The sequence below is a fragment of the Parasteatoda tepidariorum genome, chromosome 4 (assembly GCF_982258835.1).
Source record: "Parasteatoda tepidariorum strain Cologne lab strain chromosome 4, Ptep-v5.0, whole genome shotgun sequence".
Classification (NCBI taxonomy): domain Eukaryota; kingdom Metazoa; phylum Arthropoda; class Arachnida; order Araneae; family Theridiidae; genus Parasteatoda; species Parasteatoda tepidariorum.
The window spans coordinates 13,692,102-13,717,376 of NC_141758.1; the positions used below are offsets into that span (position 1 = coordinate 13,692,102).

At 28.8% G+C, this 25,275-nt stretch overlaps 1 protein-coding gene across 1 annotated transcript; it reads right to left on the reverse strand.

Annotated features, from left to right (window-relative positions):
- Positions 1-611: 611 nt before the first annotated feature.
- LOC107455760 (putative inorganic phosphate cotransporter) lies at positions 612-25,275 on the reverse strand. Its single transcript, XM_087160698.1, has 11 exons — positions 25,241-25,275; positions 22,127-22,240; positions 13,907-14,103; positions 11,805-12,041; positions 10,752-10,935; positions 8,708-8,835; positions 6,879-7,028; positions 5,474-5,606; positions 3,790-3,945; positions 2,819-2,904; positions 612-811 (listed from the first exon to the last, which is right to left on the reverse strand). Coding segments are annotated over exons 2-11 (1,458 nt in total). The 5' UTR covers positions 22,128-22,240; positions 25,241-25,275; the 3' UTR covers positions 612-625.

Consider the following 25,275-nt stretch of genomic DNA (forward strand, 5'->3'; position numbering starts at 1 on the left):
TCTTTGTCGCAGAATATCAAATATATAACATCGAATGATATCATCGAAGATATCAAATGTATTATGTTTATATATGGTAACCATGTTCAGCGGCTGCGTTAAACACGCTCACCAAATGCGATAAAATCGTAAATTTGGCAAATAAAATTATTTTTTGTGGAAGTATTGGCTAATGATTTTGGAAAGAAAAATATATATTTAACTCGATCCTCAAATCAGTATTTTTTATGCAATTTCAATACTTTTCGATAGATGAGCCGCATGACCAATTATAATTGAGTCCAAATAATACATGCCTGAAACAAACTACCGTGAAATTTTTTTTTTTTTTAGAAAAACAATTAATCCAAACTATTTATTAAGATTTACAATTGGCGGAAATTTACGAAAATTGGTGAATACTTATGATATTTGGCAAATTTACTGGCTAGTAATGTGAAATCCTTAGTGCGAGCCCTGATATTATATTATGATTGCTAGTTTTCAAATAAAAATATTGTATTACATCATTTAGTGCTTACATAAGTTTAAATTGCTTTATAAAGTACTGGGAGTGCAAAGGGTTATTCTTAAGAAATGTTCAAGACCTATGTGAATAAATTAACAAAAAGGAATGAAAAATGATCTATATTTTTGAACGGTACACATATTCATCTGAAAATGTTGTGTTTTTCTTTTCAGTTTCTTTCTTTTCGTTTTCTTCATTCCAAGGCTGTAATTCAGCGGAAGCAAAAATGTCGTAGAAAAGACCACACAAGAAATGGATAATAGCTGAGCTAATGTAAACAAATGCCCAGTTTCTAAGTGTTTGCTAAAAAGAAATTAAAACAAAATAGTCATATTTTGAAAACACATTAAAAGTTAGTTTAAAGACAAAATCTTTTTAAAAAAATCAGTTATGTGTATTTTTATCAGTTACAAAATTGAGTTTCTTTACTAACATTGGTGCAATTTCTAAAGCATGTAAATTCAATTGAAAAATAATAATAATAAAGCGAAAAATGCGATAAAAGTCACAAATTTACATAAAAAATATTTAGAACAAGGGCGGTTTGTATTAAAATAAATGAATAAAATACGAAATTTATCGTAGTCAATAAAGATAACACATCTACCACTAAGATTATTAAATACTAATTAATTATAATATAGAACACGTTAAACGAAATTCACACATGTATTTAAAAATTAATAAATTAGCATTGTCTAAGAAATTCATTATTCTGAAGGACCTCAGTACGATTTATGAATTCGCTAACAACGATGAATGTTGCTCAATGAATAGTTGACTTTTTAGAGAAGTAGTGCTCAAAACTACGAATAAATTATTACACTTCTCCCGGACAATAATTAAAGATAGAAAATAATAATGAGCGTGCATAATTATCAACAGCATAAATTTGTAGTGAAATTCATTGACATCGAATTCAATCAGGAATAGGTAGGTTAATGTGATGTAACTATCACTACAATTATTAAACATCATTTTACTACACTATATGACATGCTAGTGCAATTCAAATTAGTCCTTTCAATAGATGATGCAAAGATGCCAATTGCTCCGCTCTCTGGAAAGTTTTTAATTGGTAGCGAATTAAATACTTGTAAAATAAGCATATGCTTATAGTAAAAAACAGTAATCAAATAATTAATGCTTTTAGGTTGCATGTTATATGATTATTATAATTTTTGATATTTAGTGGTGGAAAAATACTAAACTAAAAATAACTTAAATTTCGTTACCGTTAGGAAATACTATTTTGCAAGGCGAAGCAAGTTAGCATCTCTGGATGATGGTTGGCTTGCTACCAGAATGTTGCGAAATCCAAAATGTTTTTATACAATGTTGTTACTTCATGATGTATGGGTTAGAGGCCGCTGCGCTGCCTAGGGACCCAATTTTTGCTTAATAAACGTAAATAAACGATGATGGTAGGCATGGTCGATAATTAAACCATCACCTCCTACATCAGAAATCCTCCATACGGTTTCGTATAAGTAGTCTGCTCAGATTATTTAAAAAGCGAACCACTTGCGCGCAGAAACCCGAATTCTATTTTAAAAGTACTTGAGAGAAATTTATCATATATATTTGAGAGTTGAATCTGTAGTGGTTGACAAGTAACTAAAACAAACCAATTATATTCATAAAATAAAAACATATTATAAATTTTTTTTAAAATTTATAAGATGTGGTAGTTATCAATGCATTATTTCTTTTTGAAATAGACGGACAGCAAAATATTTTAGTCACCTCTTTTTTTTTTATTGGCAATAAATGCATGACGAGACTCACTCGTCAAATATACCCAAAGGGTTAAATGGTTCTTTCTTTAATCAACATCGAAAAAAGATATGCTACTGTACAAAACTAATATTCTGATTTATTAATTCGAAAACTTGCCTAAGAAGAAAGAGCCTAATATTTTTATCTGTGAAAGGAGGATCTTATTTGTCGGCAGAGAGCATCGGAAGAAGAACAGATTAGAAGTTTACAAAATTTATTAGAACACTGATGTAATAATGTTCATAAAATTAAGCAGGATTAGATTTGCAAGGCACATCTACCATTTAGATAAAATCAGCCCAACATATACGATATTTTAATGAAAACTAATTAATTCATGGATGTCCAAGACTTCGACGGCTGGACTTCATTGACATGGTTAATGAGTGTACTACAAAGAAATGGAAACAAGGAGAATGCAATGGTGAAATATTCTGAATCAGACTAAGACCCACCCCGGGCTGCTATGCCAATGATGATAATACATTCCATCTATAAAACTTTGTTACTAAGTTCATTTGCATCACTTACCCCGCTTTTAAGAATAACTCCAACAAACGCTGGTGCAAGAAAACCTGGCAATGTTGCAATTGCATTTGTTATTCCAAGAAGAGTTCCTAAAATTAAAATAACTATAAATATGTAATAATCGATGTTTCATAAATAACATTTCTGGAACAGTGTATCCAATCTAGCAAGACTAATTCAACAAACGATGGAAAATAAATGGAAAACGACCTAAGTCCAAAATAGAAAAATTTTTTGGAGAGCAAAAAAAATGAATAACTCCTGTTTCACTTCTTCGGGTGCGTAGCCATTAAAAGTTTATAAATACCTTCTTAATGTTATTATTAATTTATATGGTAAATTATTCGTAGTCTTTAAATTATTCGTTATTTTTATTGTTATTATCGTTAGTTTTGTCGTGTTATTTCCATCGTACGGGAAAAAAATTGCGAGAGTCTTATCATTGAGCACTGATAGCACTTGGGAAGTTCTTTACTCTGTAAAAAAGTAGTATTAACAAGAAAAAAACTAACTGTCACATATAATTACTTTCTTCGAAATAAAACGAAAATATTCTTCCAAAAAAGATATTTTTTTAAAAACTCTTTTCAATATAATTAGTAGCCCAGTGTGAAGCTGTATCCACCCAGGCAAAGAAAGTAAACAGTACCAGACAAAGTAGTAAAAACCATCTAGATTTCTTAAGAATTAAAGTGAAAGTTTTTGTTAATTATTTTTAATTGAAAATAGTTTACCTGCATTTATTGTTTTCGATGCAAGAACTAAATCTGCATGCATGTTGAGACTCAAAGTACATTTTGAATAAAATGGATATTTTATTCTTTCCGAAATCAGTATAGATAATAATAACTATAACAATATAAATATATAACAATAATAACTTTAGATAATAATAACAATGACAGAAATATTGTCTGTTGAAGTGATAAGAGCTACTTTATTGCAAGGTTGTATTAGAAATATATTCTACTTACCAGCAAACTTCGGGCTCATGTCCACGTGATTAACCATAAAACTGGAATAAAGCAAGCCATTCAAACCAAAGGACAAAGAAAATAATACAATTATAATAATTGGACGGCAACCCACAAAGGCGATAGCTACAGCACACAAAGCAGGCCCAAAAAATGCTGAAAATAAAAAATATATATAAATATTGCTATTAGCAAATAATAAATTATTTATTTAAATAATAAGTTTAAGCTATGTTCTCAAAGTGGGAACTTCAGAATCTTAATCTGTAATGAAAGTAACTGACTTTCTTCTACTAAGAGTTCTTAACATTGTATTGCTTAATAATCATGAAAATGGAAGCACATACTCTTAATAGGGTTCACATGGTGAAACAATCAATAATAATAGCAATATATCGACTTCTATACATCTGTCACCTTTCAATCTTTCCGTTAATGGGTTTTCCAAGTGATGGTAAAACAATTACCAAATAACAGTCTTACCAACTTTCTATGATTTCTGTAAAAATTTATTCGAGTGGTAGTTAAAGATATCTAAAATAACATCACTTTATTGTCAAGCCTCCAAAATGTATTGATGCTTGCTTGAATAAAATGGTATTAAATATAGTTTTAAATCGAATATATTAGGTCTATCGAAGAGTTCTGTCCGTGAAGGAGCTTTAATATCCAGGATGCAAAAAGAGCCCTTTTAAGAAATAATTGCTCGGGCATGTACCGTTAAATGTACATAGCTGGTAACCCTTCCGGTTTTACCGGAAGATTTTACTTTTCATATTTAAAGAGGTAGTGAAACTACCATTATTCTATTAAACTTTCTGATTTATATTTATAATTATTAATTAGTTTGTCCGCAATTACGTACAACAAATATATAAGAGCATAATCATTTACACGACAACTAATTTCAACCTGGCCAAAATATAAATATATATTTTTGAGTAAAATTGTTTACTATGTAATTGTTTACTAAGGGTTAATTGTTTTACTATCACTTGGAATATGCATACTTGGAAAGAGTGAAATTTGGAAGGTATGAATGTTCATATCAGATATACCGCTCAGTTCAGCAAGATACTTTATTTACTAATTTGAATATGTATGGATATGCTCGTATGCGTCTTTTTTGCTATCTCTTTAAACCCTTAACGCATTTGCAAGTGTCTGACACGAGCGAAAATTACTGCACATGCCCGTGTCTTCTATAGGCAATCTTATTCTATTTCGAGTTTTTTTTTCTAATGCCCGTCTTACATCCATCTTAGTAAATATAACTGACACTATCCCTATATATTCATTTTCTGGTTAAAAAATAAATAAATAAACCTTCGATCATTTTTTACCAGTTTTCTAGAAAAAAACTCCTGCATTACCGGGTTAAGACATAAAATTATCATTGATTTAAAAGGTAAATACCATACCACTTTCTGTTATAAAAAGATCAATTTTTAGTAATGTAAAAAAAAGACATTATGACAGAACACAGCATTTTTAATACAGCCTCAGAAAAAAAGGCAGGTTTGGGTAGGATTGTGTTCTCACAGTGAATAGTTTACTTAATTGATTAACATATTGTGTGGTGATAACAAATGCATAATTTCGTTCATTCTTTTAGATTTTTTTAAGTACTGTGGGAATTTTTACCTTATTTTGAGTTAAAAATTATTAAATTGCATGTACTTACCAATGCTATTCATTATTTTCCTGATTGTGGTAACACGTAGATAGTTACCAGCTCTTAAATAGTCAGCTACTATACTTGCAGGAAATGCAAAAAGGGCCATCATCAAAAAAGGAATGCCCGATACCATTCCATTCTAAAAGAAGCATGTCCGTTAAATGCTATATTTCTATTAAATTGAATTTTTTTTAAACAAAATATTCATTATTAAGGATATAAAATAGATGTAAGACAAATCAGTGAAAATGAAGCATTTTTTCCACTTGAATAATGTTGATTATAGTAGTTTTTTATCATTACTTTTTTTATTTTGCATTATCGAAAACTCAATTACAAGTTTTAAAATTACCACTTAAATAAAAAAGAACCCGGGATTTTTCATAAAAATATGAAATCCCACATTTATACTGATTTCTATTGTAATGTTAATATAAACGCATCTCAAAATTTTTTAAGAAAAAAACATGTATTAGTAGAATAATATAAAACATTTAAGTAAGTAACATTTAATATTATTTATAAATAATTTTTTTAAGGTAAACTAATTTTATAATTATTATTCTCAATTTGTTTTGGCGATAAAATATTTCAGCGAAAATTGTGTTAACGGAATGTCACACACAGAAGATTTCTCTGAGGATTTTTAACATTAATGAATCAACGACGAGGAGAAATTTTCCTCCGTGGAGGATTTTTTGATGGAACTAACCCGCATTTTCATATAATGGAGATGAAAACCACGAAAACCTCCCACGATTTGCCTGACTGCTGTGGAGCTCAAATCCTTGATCCGCTACCACTGATGATATTTTTACGGAAGTACTTCGGTCGTGGTGAGCAAGGTGCGGAACACGAATCGACCAGCAATCGATTTTGGATCCGAACATGAAACACCTTATTGAGAGGCGAGTGCTCTATCCCCTGAGCTACCACGGCTCAGAGTTTGCGATTTTATTTTTATTTTATAACCGTCGTTGAACATCCAACCCAATTTTTCAATTTACGAACACTTATGTTCAACTCCGTAGCCTTGTTATTTTAAACCCAATCCAGAAGACAAGGGAACTCCTGAACTAAGTATTGAGAAAAATATGCTTTCGTGGAATACTTTTTGATGGAACTAACCCGCATTTGCGTTACATGTAAGAATAACCACGAGACCCTACCACTGTTATCCTGACGGAAAAGGGAATCTAACCCATGGTCTGTGTACCACTGAGGATATTTCATGTCAGCACTGTGGTCGGTACAAGCCGGATGCGGATTCGTAACGACCAGCTATCGTTGGGTTAAGTACCCGGTTCATCTAATAGAAGGGTGAAAGCTCTATCCCTTGAGCCACCATGGTTCAGTGTTTGTAATTTGAAATATATTATAGAATTGAATAGATACCACTCTACAAACTTACATCTTTTAAATCAAAGTGCAAAACATTACTCAAGTATGTTGGCATCATTGTCAGCAAAGTATAAAATGCCCAATTCTGTCCAAAATGTGCTACAATTACTGCCCACATAGGCAGTGATGTCCAGATCGATTTCCACGGAATTTTCATATCCTAACAAACAAATGAGATACTTTAGATAAAAAGGTTAAAAAAGTAAAAAAATGCACTATCTCACTTTCCACCAATAATAGTTATTATTATTTTATTTTATTTAATTAATTATTTTTCTGTTCGATCTTCAGGTAAACTAACTAACTTTAACGATTTTTTCTTGTACTAGCCAATTTTATTCTTTAATATATAAATCTGAGTAGGGAAAATGTCATTCAGAGTTATTTTAACTGCCACTACCGTGGAAAGCCTAAAAAGTTGGCAATGTTGACAACACAGTTTCTTATGGGTTGTCCGATCAGACCACTATAAAGGTAAACCAGTATACGAAAGAGTAATTTAATACGAAATTAAATAAAAATAAGAAAGTGGTAGGAAATATAAGTTCAAAAATTAGTTTAACTTATGAATATGATTGGTTTGTCTTATTAACTTAGCTCAACCACTACTGATTAAATTCTGAAATATACATTTTCGGATATATCAGAACTAATATTTGCGAAAAAAATGTTTTACTTGTTGCATTAGCGCCTATTAATATGCACTTTAAGAAATTATAAAAAATAAAGAACTTTTACTATTGAATAACTTTAATGTTTGTAAACTTAATGAAAAATTAAAAGAAATTTTTTTATCGAGTATTATAAATCTGAAATAAATGCTTTAATTAAATAAAATAAATAAGGTTTAAGTGCTTTGAAAAATACAAAATGAGATTCAAAACTTAGTTTGAAATATTTTTCAACTTTAAGAGTTATGTTTAGTAAACTATATTTTATTATATAAATGCAACTAAAATATCACTCATTATAAGAGATTTGATAAACATTATTTTATATATTTACTTTTTGATTTGGTTAAGAAAACTTTTCTAGAAGTACAAACAATTAGAAAAAAAATTTCAAGCAGTTACTAGTAATAACACACCTAAGTCTCCACTTCTCGAATATCGTGTGTGGTAATAATACTGTTCTAATATGTCGTGATTTTTAATACTGTTCTAATACAGAGATACTTTGAAAGTTTTAATATATTCGCAGCGAATGAAAATTTAAAACTTGTTGAATAAATGATAATTTCGATTCTATATTTTTGAAAGAGCTACCAGTGCGCATTTCATACCTGCCAACTTTTAATCCCTTCCATTATCATTTTTCCCAGTGGTATTAAAATGAAATTAAAACTTCAATTTTAAGCAAACAAATACGTTGCATTTGAAAAAACTTAAGTTGAGAACCATGATAGTAACGCATATTAATATATGTGCTTAATTTTAGTAAGAATAGTGGTGATCAAAATCATTTAAAAAATTAAGTTTATAAAAGAAAAAATAGTATATATTTACTATCCCTTTAAATATAAAAATAAAATTTTCCGGAAAATATGGAAGAGTTGGCAGGTACGACATTTGTAAAAAAGTAGTTCCTTATATGAGGCTTTGAATTTTTGATACGTAGTGGTAGAAATAGTAAATTTAATAAAAGAATTTAATAATTCATGTTTAAAAATTCAAAATCAAATTAATAACGGTAATGTTGTTAAACTTTGATACCACTGGAAATACAGGTCAAGGAAGATAATAATAATAATAAACAGGGAAAAAAAGATTTTTATGAGCCAAGCCACAGAAAGAATTATTTTGGTATCTTATTTTTAAAAAATATATATAGATCAACCACCTTGCTTTTTGCTTGGTCAAGACCTTCTCGAATGTATATTAGTTCTTCTTTCGATATACTAGGATGATCATCTGGTGTTTCGTGTATTAATAGAGCCCATAAAATAAACCATACACTTCCCATCAAGCCTAAAAGCGAAATACTGTTCTGAAAATATCATAAACAATGTTAAAATGCTTTTCTTTTTTTAAACATTTAACTTTCCACAAGCAGTTAATTAGAAAAATTGAGGTATTGTTTCATGCGTTTTTTTTCTCCTTGAACCAAAGGAAATCAAACCCAAGTAAAAATAGTTTAGAAATTGTATTTTTCTACATAAATTTACTCTTTTTAACGCATCTGACATTGCTATTTAGTTGTTATCTAAACTAGCAGAATATTTCGTCAAATGCCAGTAACATAGAGTAGAGTTGACCCCTTGTAAGAAGAAGAGTATTTCGCTCTATGGAATGAGATAACATCTCTTTGGATGGATTAATTCTTAAGAATTCACAATAAGCTGTTTCATACAAAATAAGATAAAAAGCAGTATTTCTTTATGAAAAAGCGTTGCAACTTTTGAAATATTTATCCTATTACTCAATTAAAGAAGAAAAAACAATATATGGGGAAAATAATGCATTGCTTTATTGCGCCTCATACAGCAATGTATGATGAGCAAAAAGGTACTTGTATGAAATCGTACTTTAGTATACAACACCCCTATAATTTCTAAACAACAAGTCTTGTCATGTTTGTCTTGTCATCTTGTCATGTTTGTTTTTTTTTTTTTTTTTGGAGCTAAAGTAACGTAGGAAAAGTACCATACTTGTCGAGATAGTAACTAAATAGCAATGTCAGATGAGCAGATAAATAAATTTGTACTTTTTTTTATAAAAGATTTTTTCTTTGAAACTTCTGATTTATTCCACGCAACTTCTACATTATTTCAATGGACTTGTATTTGACTTCAGCCGATTCACGTTAGAAAAACGTTTAGGAATCAATACCCCACTTGTCTAAACAGCTATGTCAGACGGGAAAATAAGTACTTTTGTATTTTTTACTTTGTACAGAAAACCTTCATAGCTTTAAAACTATAAACCCGATCAGTGCGAGATAAGCATCATTCCATTTAGCACACAAAAATTTCACTGCAATAAGTAGAAGTATGTATGTTTCTCATCTATTTTGTTGCCTTACACTCCTTCTGCCAAATCAAAAAGCGAGTACAAGCATTGCCTCCTACATCTGAAAGCCTCAACGCGGTCTTTTATAAATAGTCTGAGCAGACTAATCAAAAAGTGAACCAGTTGTGCGCATGAACCCAAATTCTCTTCCAATCCAATTCTTTTTTTTGTTGTTTTTATTTGTTTGTTTATATTCTGTTTATAAATTCTCTTTTAATTGGGAAAAAATTATCATATTTATTTGACAATTGAATTTGTGGTAGTTGACAAGTAAATAATACAAACCAATCATATTCAGAAATTAATCAAATTTTTGGCATATATTTGCTACCACTTCCTTAAATTTACTAGATTTTACATTAGATGGACATTTTGTCAACTGGTTTACATACCTGCCAACTTTTAATCCCTTCCATTATCATTTTTCCCAGTGGTAGTAAAATGGAATTAAATCTTCAATTTTAAGCAAACAAATACGTTGCATTTGAAAAATCTTAAGTTGACAACCATGATAGTAACGCATATTAATATATGTGCTTCATTTTTGTAAGAATAGTGGTGATCAAAATCATTTAAAAATTAAGTTTATAAAAGAAAAAATAGTATATATTTACTATCACTTTAAATATCAAAAACAATCTTTCGAAAAATCCGGAAGAGTTGGCAGGTATAGGTTTACATTAAGAGGTTCGAGCGAACTGTCTATGAGAAACCGTGTGGAGGCTTTCAGTAATAGGAGGAGTATGAGGAGGAATACTTGAAGTTTACCAAAAAATTTAAATTTTTGCTTTTCTTCCAAATTTCAATTTTTGTTAATTTTTGAACTTACCCACCATTCGGTATTTTCAAATGTTAATTATTGCCGTGCTTCTTACCACAAATATAAAATACAGATGGCCATCCACCCAAGAAAGAACTTTCACTCAGAATTCCAGTGACCATATTCGTTGCGAGAGTGCCCAGCATTGTTCCTAAATTCATAGCAGTGGATATTCTACTTCTTTCCATTTTCGGAACCCATCTGCTAATCAACACATTCATTGCTGGAAAGGCAACCCCCTTTAAAAGTTTAAAAAAAATTATAAGAGTCGAGAAAATTTTACTAAAAAACATATTGCATTAAATAATCGTGTTTAACAAGCTATACTCATTGCATGATTGTGTTAAATAAAATATGCACATCGCGTTAAATAATCATGTTATATACTAAATATACTCATTGCATAATTGTAATAAATATAAATAATCATGTTATACTGGATATACTCATTACAAAATTGAATTAAGAAAAATATAAACATTGCATTAAATATCCGTGCTGTTCCAGATATATTCATTGCATAATTGCATGAATAAGATATGAACGCATTGTATAATTTTATGAAAATAGATATTGCTGGCTAACAAATAAAACAAATTAGGACAAGATTTTAAAACCTTGAGTTATTTAGTTTTTCTTCTCTGAAAAATAAGCTTTTTTGGTCATTTGGAGTTCTTTAATTTTGCTTTTAACTTTTTATATCATACAGAGAAAATGATCTAAGACCATTTTTCATTGTTATCGATGCATTTTTCAGGCTAAAGAGCTGATGATATGGTTCCTTACTTAACAAAGAAAATCTAGATTTCTTTGGTTGTCATCAGCATAAATAAGTAAAAAAGGGAATATTATATATATATATATATATATATATATATATATATATATATATATATATATATATATATATATATATATATATATATATATATATATATATATATATATATATATATATATATTTATATATATATATATATATATATATATATATATATATATATATATATATATATATATATATATATATATATATATATATATATATATATATATATATATATATATATATATATATATATGTCAAAGAATATTTATTGACTTTTACCCCAGAAAGTCCTATTGCGGCTCTCAGTACCACCAACGCCCATACATTCCATCTTGCAGCCAAGGGTGTCAAAAATGTCAAAAGAGATGTCATCAAAATCCCGATGCCATAGATCCACTTGGCGCCGTACATTTCAGCCAATATGCCAGCCGGAAGCTGTGTCAGAATGTATCCATAGAAATAAGATCCAATTACTTGTCCTTGAATACTTGAATCCCAGTCAAATTCTCCAAATGTCTAAGAATAGAAAAAAAAGACCATCAAATCGCTTAAATTAATTTCATAAGCTCCATACAAAAAGGGTATTCGAAAAAATTGGAAACTGCTAAATGTCTCGAGAAATACCGTGACGTCCTGTAACTAAAATTGCAAGCAATTTCTCAGATGTGGGCCGATCTGACCACTAAAAAGTGAACTTTTCAGGGTTTTTAAGAATAAACTTAGTGAGGCTAACTAATATAAGAAGAATTATGAGACGATGAAACATCCAACGCCTATATCAAAAACGCTGCGTGTGAATTTTATTTTTATTTTTGATTTATTTTAGAACAGAACGAGACTGGCTTTTGGTTTGAAGAGGTTGAAATTGGTTGCGTATTTATTTTAACTGCTGCTTGATAAAAAAAAGAGTCTTTACTATTTTCCAATTGCACTAAATCATATTTTTAAATTTATTCTTCGTTAATTCTACTTGCTCAGTTCCAGTCATATAATGATTTGAATGTTTCTACTTATAAATGATTTGAAAGTTCCTATGCAACGCCATTTTGTTCCAGCACTTTCGTAGTGTGGCTTTTGAAATGATGGCAAAATTATCAAAAATTTTGGAAGCTTTCAATTTTAAATGTCTACCTCTCTATAAAATATTTTACAAAAAACGTAGTAGTTGGCAGACCTGTGCACCACAAGCCTGCCAGCTAATACGCTTTTTGCAAAGCATTTTATAAAGTGGTAGATGCTTAATTAGCAAAGCTTTTCAGAATTTTTGATAAATTTGATAGCATTATAAAAGCATTACTACGAGAGATCTGGAACAAAGAGGCGTAAGAACTTTTAAATTAGGCTTTCATTTCGTTGATAGTCTCTTAACCGGTTAACGTCCAGCCTCCTATATTTAGGACAGTTCCTTTTTTCAAAGACATTCATAGCGATGGGAAACTTTTTTCATTGTGGTATCTTAAAATCTTTTAATTCACCCAGATAAATGAAAATGCAGAAAAAAAGTTTCCCACCACAATGAATGTCTTTGAAAAAAGGAACTGTCCTAAATATATGACGCTGGGCATTAACCGGTTAAAGTAGTCTGTGGAGACTATTTTAACGATTTTTTTCCCTCTCCATTTAATGCAAATACAAGTTAGTTTCATCAAAAAGTCATCCACGAAGGGTAGTTTTTCTTGATCCAGGAATTCTCTTGTATTCTGGATTGGGTTCAAAATTACAAGGCTACGGAGTTGAACATTGGTAGTCGTAAAATCAGAATAGGGTCGGCTGTTAAAAGTCGGTTATAAAGCAAAATATATTTAATTATATAAAATTTATGAAATGTAATTAATAGCAATAGCACAGTTTTTCGTTGTGTGGTACAAGTTGAAAAGTTTATATAAAAAAGGAAAGAGTAATACAAACTCCAACTTAATTCTCAATATACATTTTTAAATATTCATTCAGTCAGTTATTTTTAAAACGAAATTAAAATATTTGAAATATTTAATTTAGCTTATGAATTTTACGTATATTTATTACATGAATTGTAGTATTATTATATTTATTATTATATATATTGTAATATTTCATATTTTATTTAGAGCTTGAAATATTTAATTATTATTTATTTAAACTTCGCGCAACTATTTGAAAAACGTTAGTATAACAATTTGAAAAAAATATGTATGTTAAACAATGCATAAAACAGTTTGAAAGCAATGTATGAAACAATAGAAAGATAATTAAAAAATATCTATAACAATACATTTCCGATTTTTTTTTTAAAAATGATTTCATTGGTTCTTTTAATATTCAGATTTTGACACCATTTATGACATATTAGCATAGATTTTATATCAGTACATATATTACAAAATATTTTTAATAAAACTTACCTCGATGTCATTTTCATTGGTTAAATTTTTTGGTATTATCAGCTCAGGACATGTTATAACCGTTTCATTGGTTCCATTGTCTGTGTGAGTTTTGCCTACCATGGCTACCATTGCCACGCTGAGATTTACTCGCATGGCATAGAGATTGATGTAACCGAAGAAGCCTAAGATTGTGAGCACAAACCGTGCTGGAATCACTGTTGGAAAATATAACATTTAAGTTCAAAGTAAAATATAGTTTTTAGTTGCAATAGAAAACTTACAGAACATCCCTAGTAACATTCTACCTTGACCCCAGTTGGGCTAAATATAGGTCCTACATGAACATCCACATAGAGACCAATATTGGGATGTCTAGGTGCTATAATATTAGTTCTATATAGTGCCAATATCGGCCTATATAAGGGCAATATAGGCATCTGAAGGCTCGATATAGGACGAATATTGGTTGTAAAGTGGCTGTGAAATATCGGCTGTATCGGACAAACAATATCGAACCAATATTGGAAAATAACGGCACTTATTGAGCCAAGATTCGTGAATATTGGTCCATTGAGGTCCCAAGTTATTTTGCTGCTAGGTATATTGCAATTTTAATATTTGGTATATTACAATATTCATTTTATTACATTAATATTATCATTTTATTAATATTGCATTTTACAACATTTACAGAACATGCTGCTATTTTACTGTTGTAAAATACAACATTCATTTCAAACGTAAAGTGAAATATAGCTTTCGGTTACATTGGAATACTTACAATATTTATAAATCATGTTGCATTTTTACTGTTATAAAATATAGCATTCATTTCAGTGAAAAATGAATTGTTTTGAGTTAGCGGTACTCTCTTATGGTAATTAAAATTATGATACTGCAACAATGTTATGAATATAAATACATATCATTGCTGTTGTAAAATACAACATTTATTTCTGTGCAAAGTGAAATGCTTTGTAGAAACTTATAACTAAAGTTATGGTATAATTACAAATACACATAACTGTTGTAGAAAAATTCAACATTCAGTGTAAAATGGAATGTAGTTTTTATTGACCTGTAAAAAATTGTGATATAGTTACTAAATTACATTTACGATATTATGATAAACACACATTATTACTGGTGCAAAATACAATCTTCATGTCAATGTAAAGAGAAATGCAGTTTTTACTCACCTCTAAAAACTTATGAAATTAAAGTTATGATATTACAATTACGATGTTATGAAAAATACGCATAATTACTGTTGTGTATTAAAATTATGGTATTATGATAAATGCACATTACTATTGTTGTAAATTTTAACATTTCAGTGCTAAGTGTGAAAAGTATCTTTTAGTCATCTCTTAAAATTTGATGAAATTAAAGTTCTAATATTACAAACAAGATAATATAATAAATGCACATTGCTACTATTGTAAAATTCAACATTCATTTCAGTACGAATAAAAATTTTGCTCTAAGTTACGTTTAAAAAACTTATAGCATTCACAGAACTTATTGCTAATTAAAAGGAATCTCGTAATCACATCCATTTGAAGATTAATTTTAAAATCCTTGTCAATGATTAAGCAAAAAAATATATAGGTCAAATATTTAAGCAATTTAAAAATAATAATATAATATCTAAAATAAAGGGCTTAAAAAAATTGGGATTTGAAGATAAAAAAAAACTTGCTTGGTTGCTGTTGAATCAGAGACAAGGAGAAAAGCGATTTGTTAAAATCATTTTCAAATTTCCTCAAGGGTGATCAGTTTTTCGTATTTAATCCTGTTTCATTCATAATGAATCAGGATTCGTTTTTGATTGCATTACTTACAGAGGCCTTTTTTGAGTTTAAATGTTTAATAACTAAATAAGTAAACATTTAGCAAAAGAAAATAATTTTACTTTTGGTTTTAGGAGAGAATTTCCAAAGAGATGCTGTACTTGTACATTCAAACACTAACTTACTGAAAGTACTGAGTATTTCTGACCTTTCATAAATTGTTCCAATTTAAGTGCTTATTTAATCATTCATGCCTTAGCAATATAGAAACATGTTAAAAATACAGTGTTTAGTTCAATCAAATATTTTCATTAGCTAATTAGAATGAAATACCACAGAATTTCAATGATCAAGCCTATAATATATTTTTATTAAATAATTATATTAAGATTTTGGATGTCTGATCACTAAACCCCTCAGTCTTTTTAAGGTATACAGCAATGTTCAGTTTTTCTAGTGTTAAAAATTATGCAATATTTTCATCCAGGACTATATTTATTTTATATGTTTTCATTATTATTACAGGACTGTCAACTTTCTACGCTTTTTTTTTCAAATATTTATTTTAGTGCTACATAAGTTTATGTTTTAGGATATTATTTTCTATTTATTTAAGCCAATTTTTCATGCCAATACTCATAAATTCTTTCATATGCAATGCGATTTTGTTCTAGGTCTTTTGTTTTAAGGCTGTTGGCAAATTTAACAAAAATTTTTAAAGCTTTGATTTTTAAATGTCCACCACTTTATAAAATATTTTTTTTAAAATGCGTATAAGCTGGCAGACTTGCTATTATTTTCAGCATAAAAATAAGCAAACAGCTACTGTCATTTGTTTATCTAATGTGTTGTAATTTGATTTTCTTATTTTGCAGTTATAGTTCGAGAATTTATGGGAACGAAGTTCATCACTATTGTATATTGAAATTCAACATTTATGTATGTCAAATACTTTTGTAGATTATATGTGTAAAAAAAAATTATTAAAAGTATAAATGTATTTAAATAAATGTTTTCAATTTACATGTTTGTCTTTATTTATCAAAATTCTATTTTTTGAAATCTATTATATATTTTTTGTAAATTGTACTTATTAACTATAGGAATTTTTTTTTCTCTTCAATCTTAATGTTACATTAAATATAAATTATGGAATGCTATCTTGTTTTAAATGTAGGAAAAAGCTTTCTGTAAGTTAGGGTCCGCCAAATGATTAGAGTCTCAAGCTTTAATTTTGCTTAATTTAATTTCAATATTATAATGAAACTTCTACATAATCATAGCCGATATTGACACAGTATTCCGTGCAAAAAACATTTTTTTATATATTATTTTCAAATGTAAGTTGGACTAACGTAAAGATGTTCCAATCATGCTTATTAAAAATACATGGATTGTGGCGAAAAGTTATGGTTGTAACCAGCCAATTTTGCTTACGATGTACTTAGTGGTTCACCATAATGAAAACAGCAATATATATTGGTTTTTTATGCACCAACAAACAAGCTGAAATATGGGTAATGGCTAGTCTTAACGATGTAATCAAGAATTAATATGATTCTTGTTGGAATTCGTTCATTTGTGTTTTGTCAAACCATGGAGCAAAGTTGGATTAGCTCATATTTGTCCAGCATAGGTTGTTCCAAATTCTAATATGAAGTGATGGTCTATCTTGATGGTACCAAAGAATAAAATGGTTTTTTTGTGACATTAAGTTGGAAACCATCAACACACGTAGGTTTTCTAACATGGGGTGATGGTCAGTCTTGATGGTGGCAGCAGAAATTAAGCTGGTTTTTGATGGAATGTAAGTTGGAAACCAACAAAATATGTTGGTTCCTGATTATTTTTTGTGTTGGACCATCAAAAAATACCATCAAACCACGTTGGTTTTTGATGGATTTTTTTGTTGGATTATTGAAAAATACCATCAAAATATGTTGGTTCCTGATAAATTTTTTTGTTGGACCATCAAAAAATACCATCTAACCATGTTGGTTTTTGATGGATTTTTTTTGTTGGACCATTGAAAAATACCATCAAAATATGTTGGTTCCTGATAAATTTTTTTGTTGGACCATCAAAAAATACCATCAAACCATGTTGGTTTTTGATGGATTTTTTTTTGTTGGACCATTGAAAAATACCATCAAAATATGTTGGTTCCTGATAAATTTTTTTGTTGGACCATCAAAAAATACCATCAAACTATGTTGGTTCTTAATGGATTTTTTGTTGGACCATTGAAAAACACCATCAAACTATGTTGGTTTTGTCTATGTTGGCCCAACATAAATTTGTTCCAATTCCTAATATGAGGTGATGGTCAGTCTTGTTGGTACCATCAGGAATTAAGATGGTTTTTGATGGAATATAAGTTGAGACCAACAACATATGTTGGTTCCTGATTAATTGTTTTGTTGGGCTATCAAAAACTACCAAACCATGTTGGTTCTTGATGGATTTATTTGTTGGACTATCGGAAAATACCATCATACCATGGTGGTTTTGTTCATGTTGGTCCAACATAAATTTTTTCCAATTCCTAATATGAGGTGATGATCAGTCTTGTTGGTACCATCATAAAATATGATGGTTTTTGATGGAAATTTATGATGGTTACCATCATATTCATGTTGGTCCGTCAAAGAAAAACCATCATAAAATTTGTCTTGGGTAATAGTGATTTGACGAATTTAGATAATGGGTTTTGTTTTTTTCGTGATTAAACACTATTTGTTTCCATTAGTGTACAGTGCTTCTAAAAAATGTACAGCCCAGAGTAACTTTTGTTCTAATGATGGGATTTTCACGTTTTAGGACTCCATGTTAATGGTTCGAAAGGATGACTTTAACTATGCTAACTAATTCATGCAGACTAGATTTCAAGTTATAATATCGATACAAAATCTTACTTTCTTTGAATGAACATACATTTTTTTTCCTCAACAGATTCGGAGTTTTTACCCCCAAATTAAATATTTCCTGAAAAATCAATCCTTAAAATTCAATTTCTCAGGAATTAATCTACCTATTTTGTTCAAAGCTTGTTTTACTACATAAATTTATGTACTTCAAAATGATGTGAAAAATTGTATATCTTAAAGTTTTTTTTTCAACTATGATTAAATAATATAATATATAATAATAATTATACTTGAAGTTATATTTTGCATGGAATTACTTTTGGATAATTAAATTTTATAGCTGTGTGCAAAAATTTTTAAGTTCATAATAAAAGTTTTCGAGGTACGGTGAAATACACAAAAAAATAAAAAGAACATTATAGGGTCCAAGCTTTTTCAGCTCTCTTGATTAAACTATAGGGACCATCTTTCTCCGATTGTGCTACCCCCGTATTTTAAGAGGTCAGATATACAAATCCATTGAAAAAAAGGTATGTTGTTCTAAGAAAGTGCCGTTTTGTGTCAGCCCGCAATAACTTTTGATCTAATCATCGGATGTTTACGCTCAAGGACTCAATCTTAATAGTTCGCAAGTGTGACCTCAAACTTCCTGATTAATTAGTACAGACGATATTTATAGTTTCGAATTCAGGCACAAAAACGTACTTTCTGAGAATAAACATACATTTTTTTCGATGTATTTCTCAAAATATAGGGAGTAGCAGCAATCTGCAAAATATAATCTCCATAATTTGGGCAGGAGAAGAATCTCTAGTTTGAACCTCTTAATGCTAATCTTACTTTCGTTAATGTTGATTTATGGTAACTAAAGTTAACTAATTTATGCTAATTTAAATTTGATTTCTCAGGAACTATTCAACCGATTTCGCTCAAATTTTTGCCACGTAAACTTACATGCTTTAAAATGATGCAAAAAATATATACTTTACACTTCCGAATTTTTTTTACTGTTATTAAATAAAATTATAAAAAATAGTAAATATTTACTATAATTTACTTTTCTCGCATAAAATTACCTTTAAACAAACAAATTCAATCATTGTGTGCAAAATCTTTTCAATTCACTTAAGAAGTTCTCGAGATATGGCGAAATATGCAAAAAGTGAAATTAACATTGAGGGTCCAAACTTTGGAGCAATCTCCTGACCAATCCACTGGAACTATATTATCCAGATTGCGGCTACTTCCTATATTTTGGGGTGTTAGAAATACGAATTCGTTGCAAAAAAGTTATATTTATTCAGAGAAATTACGTGTTTGGGTCTGATTTCGTAACTTTAAATATCGTCTGCACTAATTAATTAGCATATTTGACCTCACCCCTTGATCCATTAAGTTTGAGTCCTAGAACGTGAAAATGCGATCATTACTTAAAAAATAATCCAGGGTGGTCAGTTTTTTGGCTCACTGTACTCATTTTTTTCTTTTATTTGGCAAGGTTTCTAAAAATTCACAGTAAGAATAAATTGCGTAAGAATAAATTGCGTAAGTAAAAATTCACAGTACCACTGGCCGCTTAGTTATGAAGAAAAATTTTAAACTCTCTTTTACTTAATGTCTAACATATTAAAATCTAAAAACGTTTAAAACTATCTGAGGCATTTTAACTTCCCATAAAATTATATCGAAAGTTAAAATATAATTTGGTGGAAGAGCAATTTTGATTTCATGTTCAGAACCAGAGAATAATTTCAGAAAAGTAGAAGCAATTATAGAAAATAATCGTGAACTGAATTGAAAAAAAAGATGAGGTCATCTTATGGTAAGCAAATCTGCAAGGTAAAAACAAGAAATCGAATTGACAGTTTTAATCCGTTTATGATGATTAGGGTGAAAAACAGAGAAAAAGTTTGGTGAAAAACAGCCTAAAACCGTCAAATATGCAGAAAAAGTTTGCAGGAATTTTTAGCAGATAGCGAGTAATTGTTAAAAACAGAAAAAAAACTCTGTATTTATTTTTCAAAAGAATTTTGCTGCAAAAATTTTTTTTAGTTTCTTTCTTAAGAATTTATGGTTATTTTTTTTTTTACAGTGTATGCTTTTTGAGTTGGTGGGCCTAGGGTAGAACTTTATACTTTCGCCGGGAGGTCTTTATCCCGTTTTGTTCCGAATTTATAAATTGAAATGATACAAAAAGTGATTTTATGGATAAAGTGATATAATATATTTTCGAAATTAATTGTTTTTTCTACTGTTAGAGCATTCAAAAAATCTTTGATAGATCAAAAAGTACTTGCTCCTTATAATTCTAGATCTAATCAGAAATAACTAAATCATTGTGGTATCTGAGAATCCTTTAATTCGCCCAGATAAATGAAGATACTGAAAAAAGTTTCCCACCACAATGAATGTCTTTGAAAAAAGGAACTGTCCTAAATATATGACGCTGGGCGTTAACCGGTTAAGAACATATTGTCAGTCACTTTGCATTAACATCATTTCCCATGGAAACATTTACGTTATATTACGATACACTGAATATAAAATATTTATTATTACTTCGAAACAAACTTTCAGAAATGAAAGTATATTTATGCACAATATCATATTTTTATTGATACTTATTTATACATATCTGATATTACTATCGTAATGTCTGATATTGATAAGATATCATTTGTCATCTATTTGTTAACTTTTTTTATCTACTTCCTCGTGTAAATGTCAACGAGTCTATGCGAGTTAAAAAATTATATTTAGCTTTTTTTGTTTGCTTCTATACCTATTTTGATTCAAAAATAATTCAAGCATATTTAAAACTAATGTGGATTAGATACCTTAAAATTAAAACGAAAGCAAAAATAATTCTACTCCAGACATTTCTCATTATTGGGAATACTTTATGTTATTTTCTTTGAATATTTGATATCCCCGAAAATGCCACTTACCTGTTTCAATCGATTAGTTTTTCAAATACAAACAGCTTTATTAGGAAATTTGCAGATGTGTTATTAAATTTTTTTAATGTTTTTTCCTTAAAACTTTAAAAACACCATCGCTTGATTCTCACCCACTTATATGTCAATTTATTTATCTATAAGTTGTAGTCAAATTCGTTTTAAATTTGATTCGTAAATCCAAAATTAAATAGGAAGAATAAATTTTACTTCTACCACATAAATAAAATTTTACTCGTAATGCTTAAAACTAAACGTCGGTAGAATTATAATTGCAACGTAAACAAACAGTAAATTTAATGACAACCATAATTTGAATGCAAAAAGCCTCGTCAGTTATTCTCATAGCGAAGGACGTCATACGGGCGTCAATCCAGCGACATTTAATGACTAGCTCTCATTTTTGAAGATTATAATCGGTTGTTGTTGGCACCAATTACAATACAATATTTCTTTTAAAATGTGTTACCTGACTTAAAAGAATGTCAAAAATCAATTATCTTTTTTTTTTAAATTTTTTTTTAATGTTGAGCGGATCGTTAAACGCCGCTGAATTGCAAAATCACCTCCCAGTCAACAAAACATTAAGAAAATGAAAAAAAAAAAACATTTAATTCTTACTGTTTATTTTGTTCCTTCAACTCCGGCGTTTCAGTGTAAAAGAAAGTTCCAATCAGCATTCGAAATTCATTGTAAATCGAAAAGATTGCAGGTATATGAATATCAGATAACTGACTAATTCAAAGATAAGAACATTCATTGTCATTAGTAACAAATAAAATTATCTTATGAATAACAATAGAAATACAAGACTAGAGAGAATGAATCTAATTAAATAAACAGTGTTTGAAATTATAAATTAGATCACATATTCATGCATATATTATCACTATGAATGTCTTCAATTACTTTAGGACGACCCCTATTGTTTCGAAATTTATACAAGCTATTAATTGCTGCGTTATAGAAAAATCAACACAAGCGAAAAAACAAATACAAAATTGAAATTTTTATATACTTGTATAATAAGGTATTTATTGCAAAAGTTTTGTTTTTCAAAATTAAAATTTCATGCTAATAGGAAAATCGGAAAATGGTTTTCATTTAAAAAAATGTTATTAGGTTTGAGGATTTTCTGTACGCAAATATAACCCTAAATTAACTTAAAAAATAGAAGTTTCAACTTTATAAAAATATTCCATACATTAACTAAGCCGTTTCCAAAAGAACCCTGGGGTTCCGAGGAAGAAAGACTGAGAATAAAGATATTTTTAACCGATAATGATAACATTTATATCCAATCAATAATTCATAGCTGCCCGAAACCAATTACTACTTAAGTAATTGAGTAAACAGCGATCGTTGACAGTTAGCAAAGTCAATGTGAGGGCTTTGCTCAACGAGGTAGCACACTACACATTCTGGAATCGAATTCTAGCACCCGACGTATTCGATCCAAGCGCTCTCTTCCTCGCTTTTGAAATATCTGTAGCAAGGCTGAAAATAAGAAGGAAACAAAATAGAGCTGATTATAAAACCAGTTTGTTGATGGATTTCATGATGAAATAAAAAGTACTCCGACTACTTTTATCTCACCCCTTTTAATTTTTATATCTCTTCTAACTACCCATAACTATTAACTTTATTTGATTTATTGAAATTACATACATTTGCTGACTTGTGTGCTCAATATAGGCTTATAAGTCATTGTCAAGTAGAAAATACAGATAGAACAATTCAGAGAAAGACATCACAAAGAATACATCCAGGGTTACGGCGGGATTCGAACCCGCTACCTCCACGCTTAACAGAGTGTTTGGACCGGCGATACCGCTCGGCCATTGAGGCCCCAACTATTAACTTTAATTTTAATAAACAAAACGCTATAAATGTTTGAAAAAAAAACTTGGTAGTGAGTTTTCGTAAATTTTATAGTAGGATCAGTTACCCCGCTTCCGACGTGTATGCATGTCATTGGTTGATTTAAAATTCGTACCTTGTGAGTGACTTCTAAAACTAAATTCTGTGCTGAAATGGTTAAAAAAAATTATAAATGACATAACGACTTTTATCCCACCCCTATTATTTTTATATCTCTTCTAACTACCCATAACTATTAACTTTAATTTTTATAAACAAAACGCTATAAATGTTTAAAAAAAACTTGGTAGTAAGTTTTCGTAAATTTCATAGTAGGATTAGTTACCCCGCTTCTGACCTGTATGCATGTCATTGGTTGATTTAAAATTCGTACCTTGTGAGTGGTTTCTATAACAAAATTCAGTGCTGAAATGGTTAAAAAATATTATAAATGACATAACGACTTTTATCCCACCCTTATTATTTTTATATCTTTTCTAACTACCTATAACTATTAACTTTAATTTTTATAAGATAAACGCTATAAATGTTTGAAAAAAAATAGTAGGATCAGTTGCCGACCTGTATGCATGTCATTGGTTGATTTAAAATTCGTACCTTGTGAGTGTATAACAAAATTCTGTGCTGAAATGGTTAAAAAAAAATTATAAATGACGTTAGTTGATAATATTTTAAAACTATTTTAGAAATTTCATTATAAGTTGTTTATTAGTTTTCAGAAAAGTATAATATCACGCAAAATATATTTATTATTTTGCTTTATTTTGTATCTCACGTCCAAATTTTTTAATACTCTAACAGTAAGTTCAGCATACGTTTTACATACTGACCTCCTTTATTGAAAGACTCTGAAACATAATTATTACATAGTAAGACAATTATAACATAATCATATAATAAATAATCATTGTAAAATAATTATCACAGGGTAAAATAATAATAAAAAAATTTTTGTTTCGATATGTAAGCGGGGTAGCAAAAATTGAAAATTATTATTTAAAAAAAACATCCATAACTGATTTCAAGTTTCAAACAAAAATGGAGACATTATTTAAATTTACAAAAGCGTCTAAATAAGATGTATTTACATTAGTTTGTAAGTTTTTGAAGCTATTTTAGAGATTATATGTCATCAGTTGAAAGTCTATCTTCAAAAAAGTACGTTTCCATACAAAACTAGTTTCATTTTTCTCTTTTATTTCGTTTATCGCATTGTAATTATTTATAACTCTAAGAGTAAGTTTAGTATAAGTTTAAAAGTATATAAAAAACGATATCGTGCTTACATTTAAGAGCGGGGGATATATTTTTTCCTAATATAAATATTATTTAAAACTATCATTTTATTATTTCATATTATTATTATCATTTAACATTATCATTTTATTATTTTATATTATTATTATTATTTATTTGACATCATTATTCATTTTATATTATTATTATTCATTTACATTATTATTATTTATTTACATTAATATTATTTATTTACATTATTATTATTTATTTTAAATACGTTTGTAAAATATTCTTAGACAAACCAACAAAAACAAAATAAATACCTCACAAAATAAATACCTCAACATAACAAAATTATTATTAACAAAACAAATTAACAAAATAAATACCTCAATTAATTATAGATTAAATATTATAGCAAACATATTTTAAAAATTCACAGATATCAATTCAAATAAAAAAAAATTGCATTTTATTTGTCCCATGCTCCGTCAATTAAAAAATTGATATTTGTTTATCAAACATTCTTTTTTGACAAATATGCAATGAATTTGTATAATTTTGGATCTTTTTCTCATTGTGCCATATTGCGATCTAAAAAAGAACTTTACTCACCTAAGTTAGTCAGCATCTAAACTTTATTAACAAAA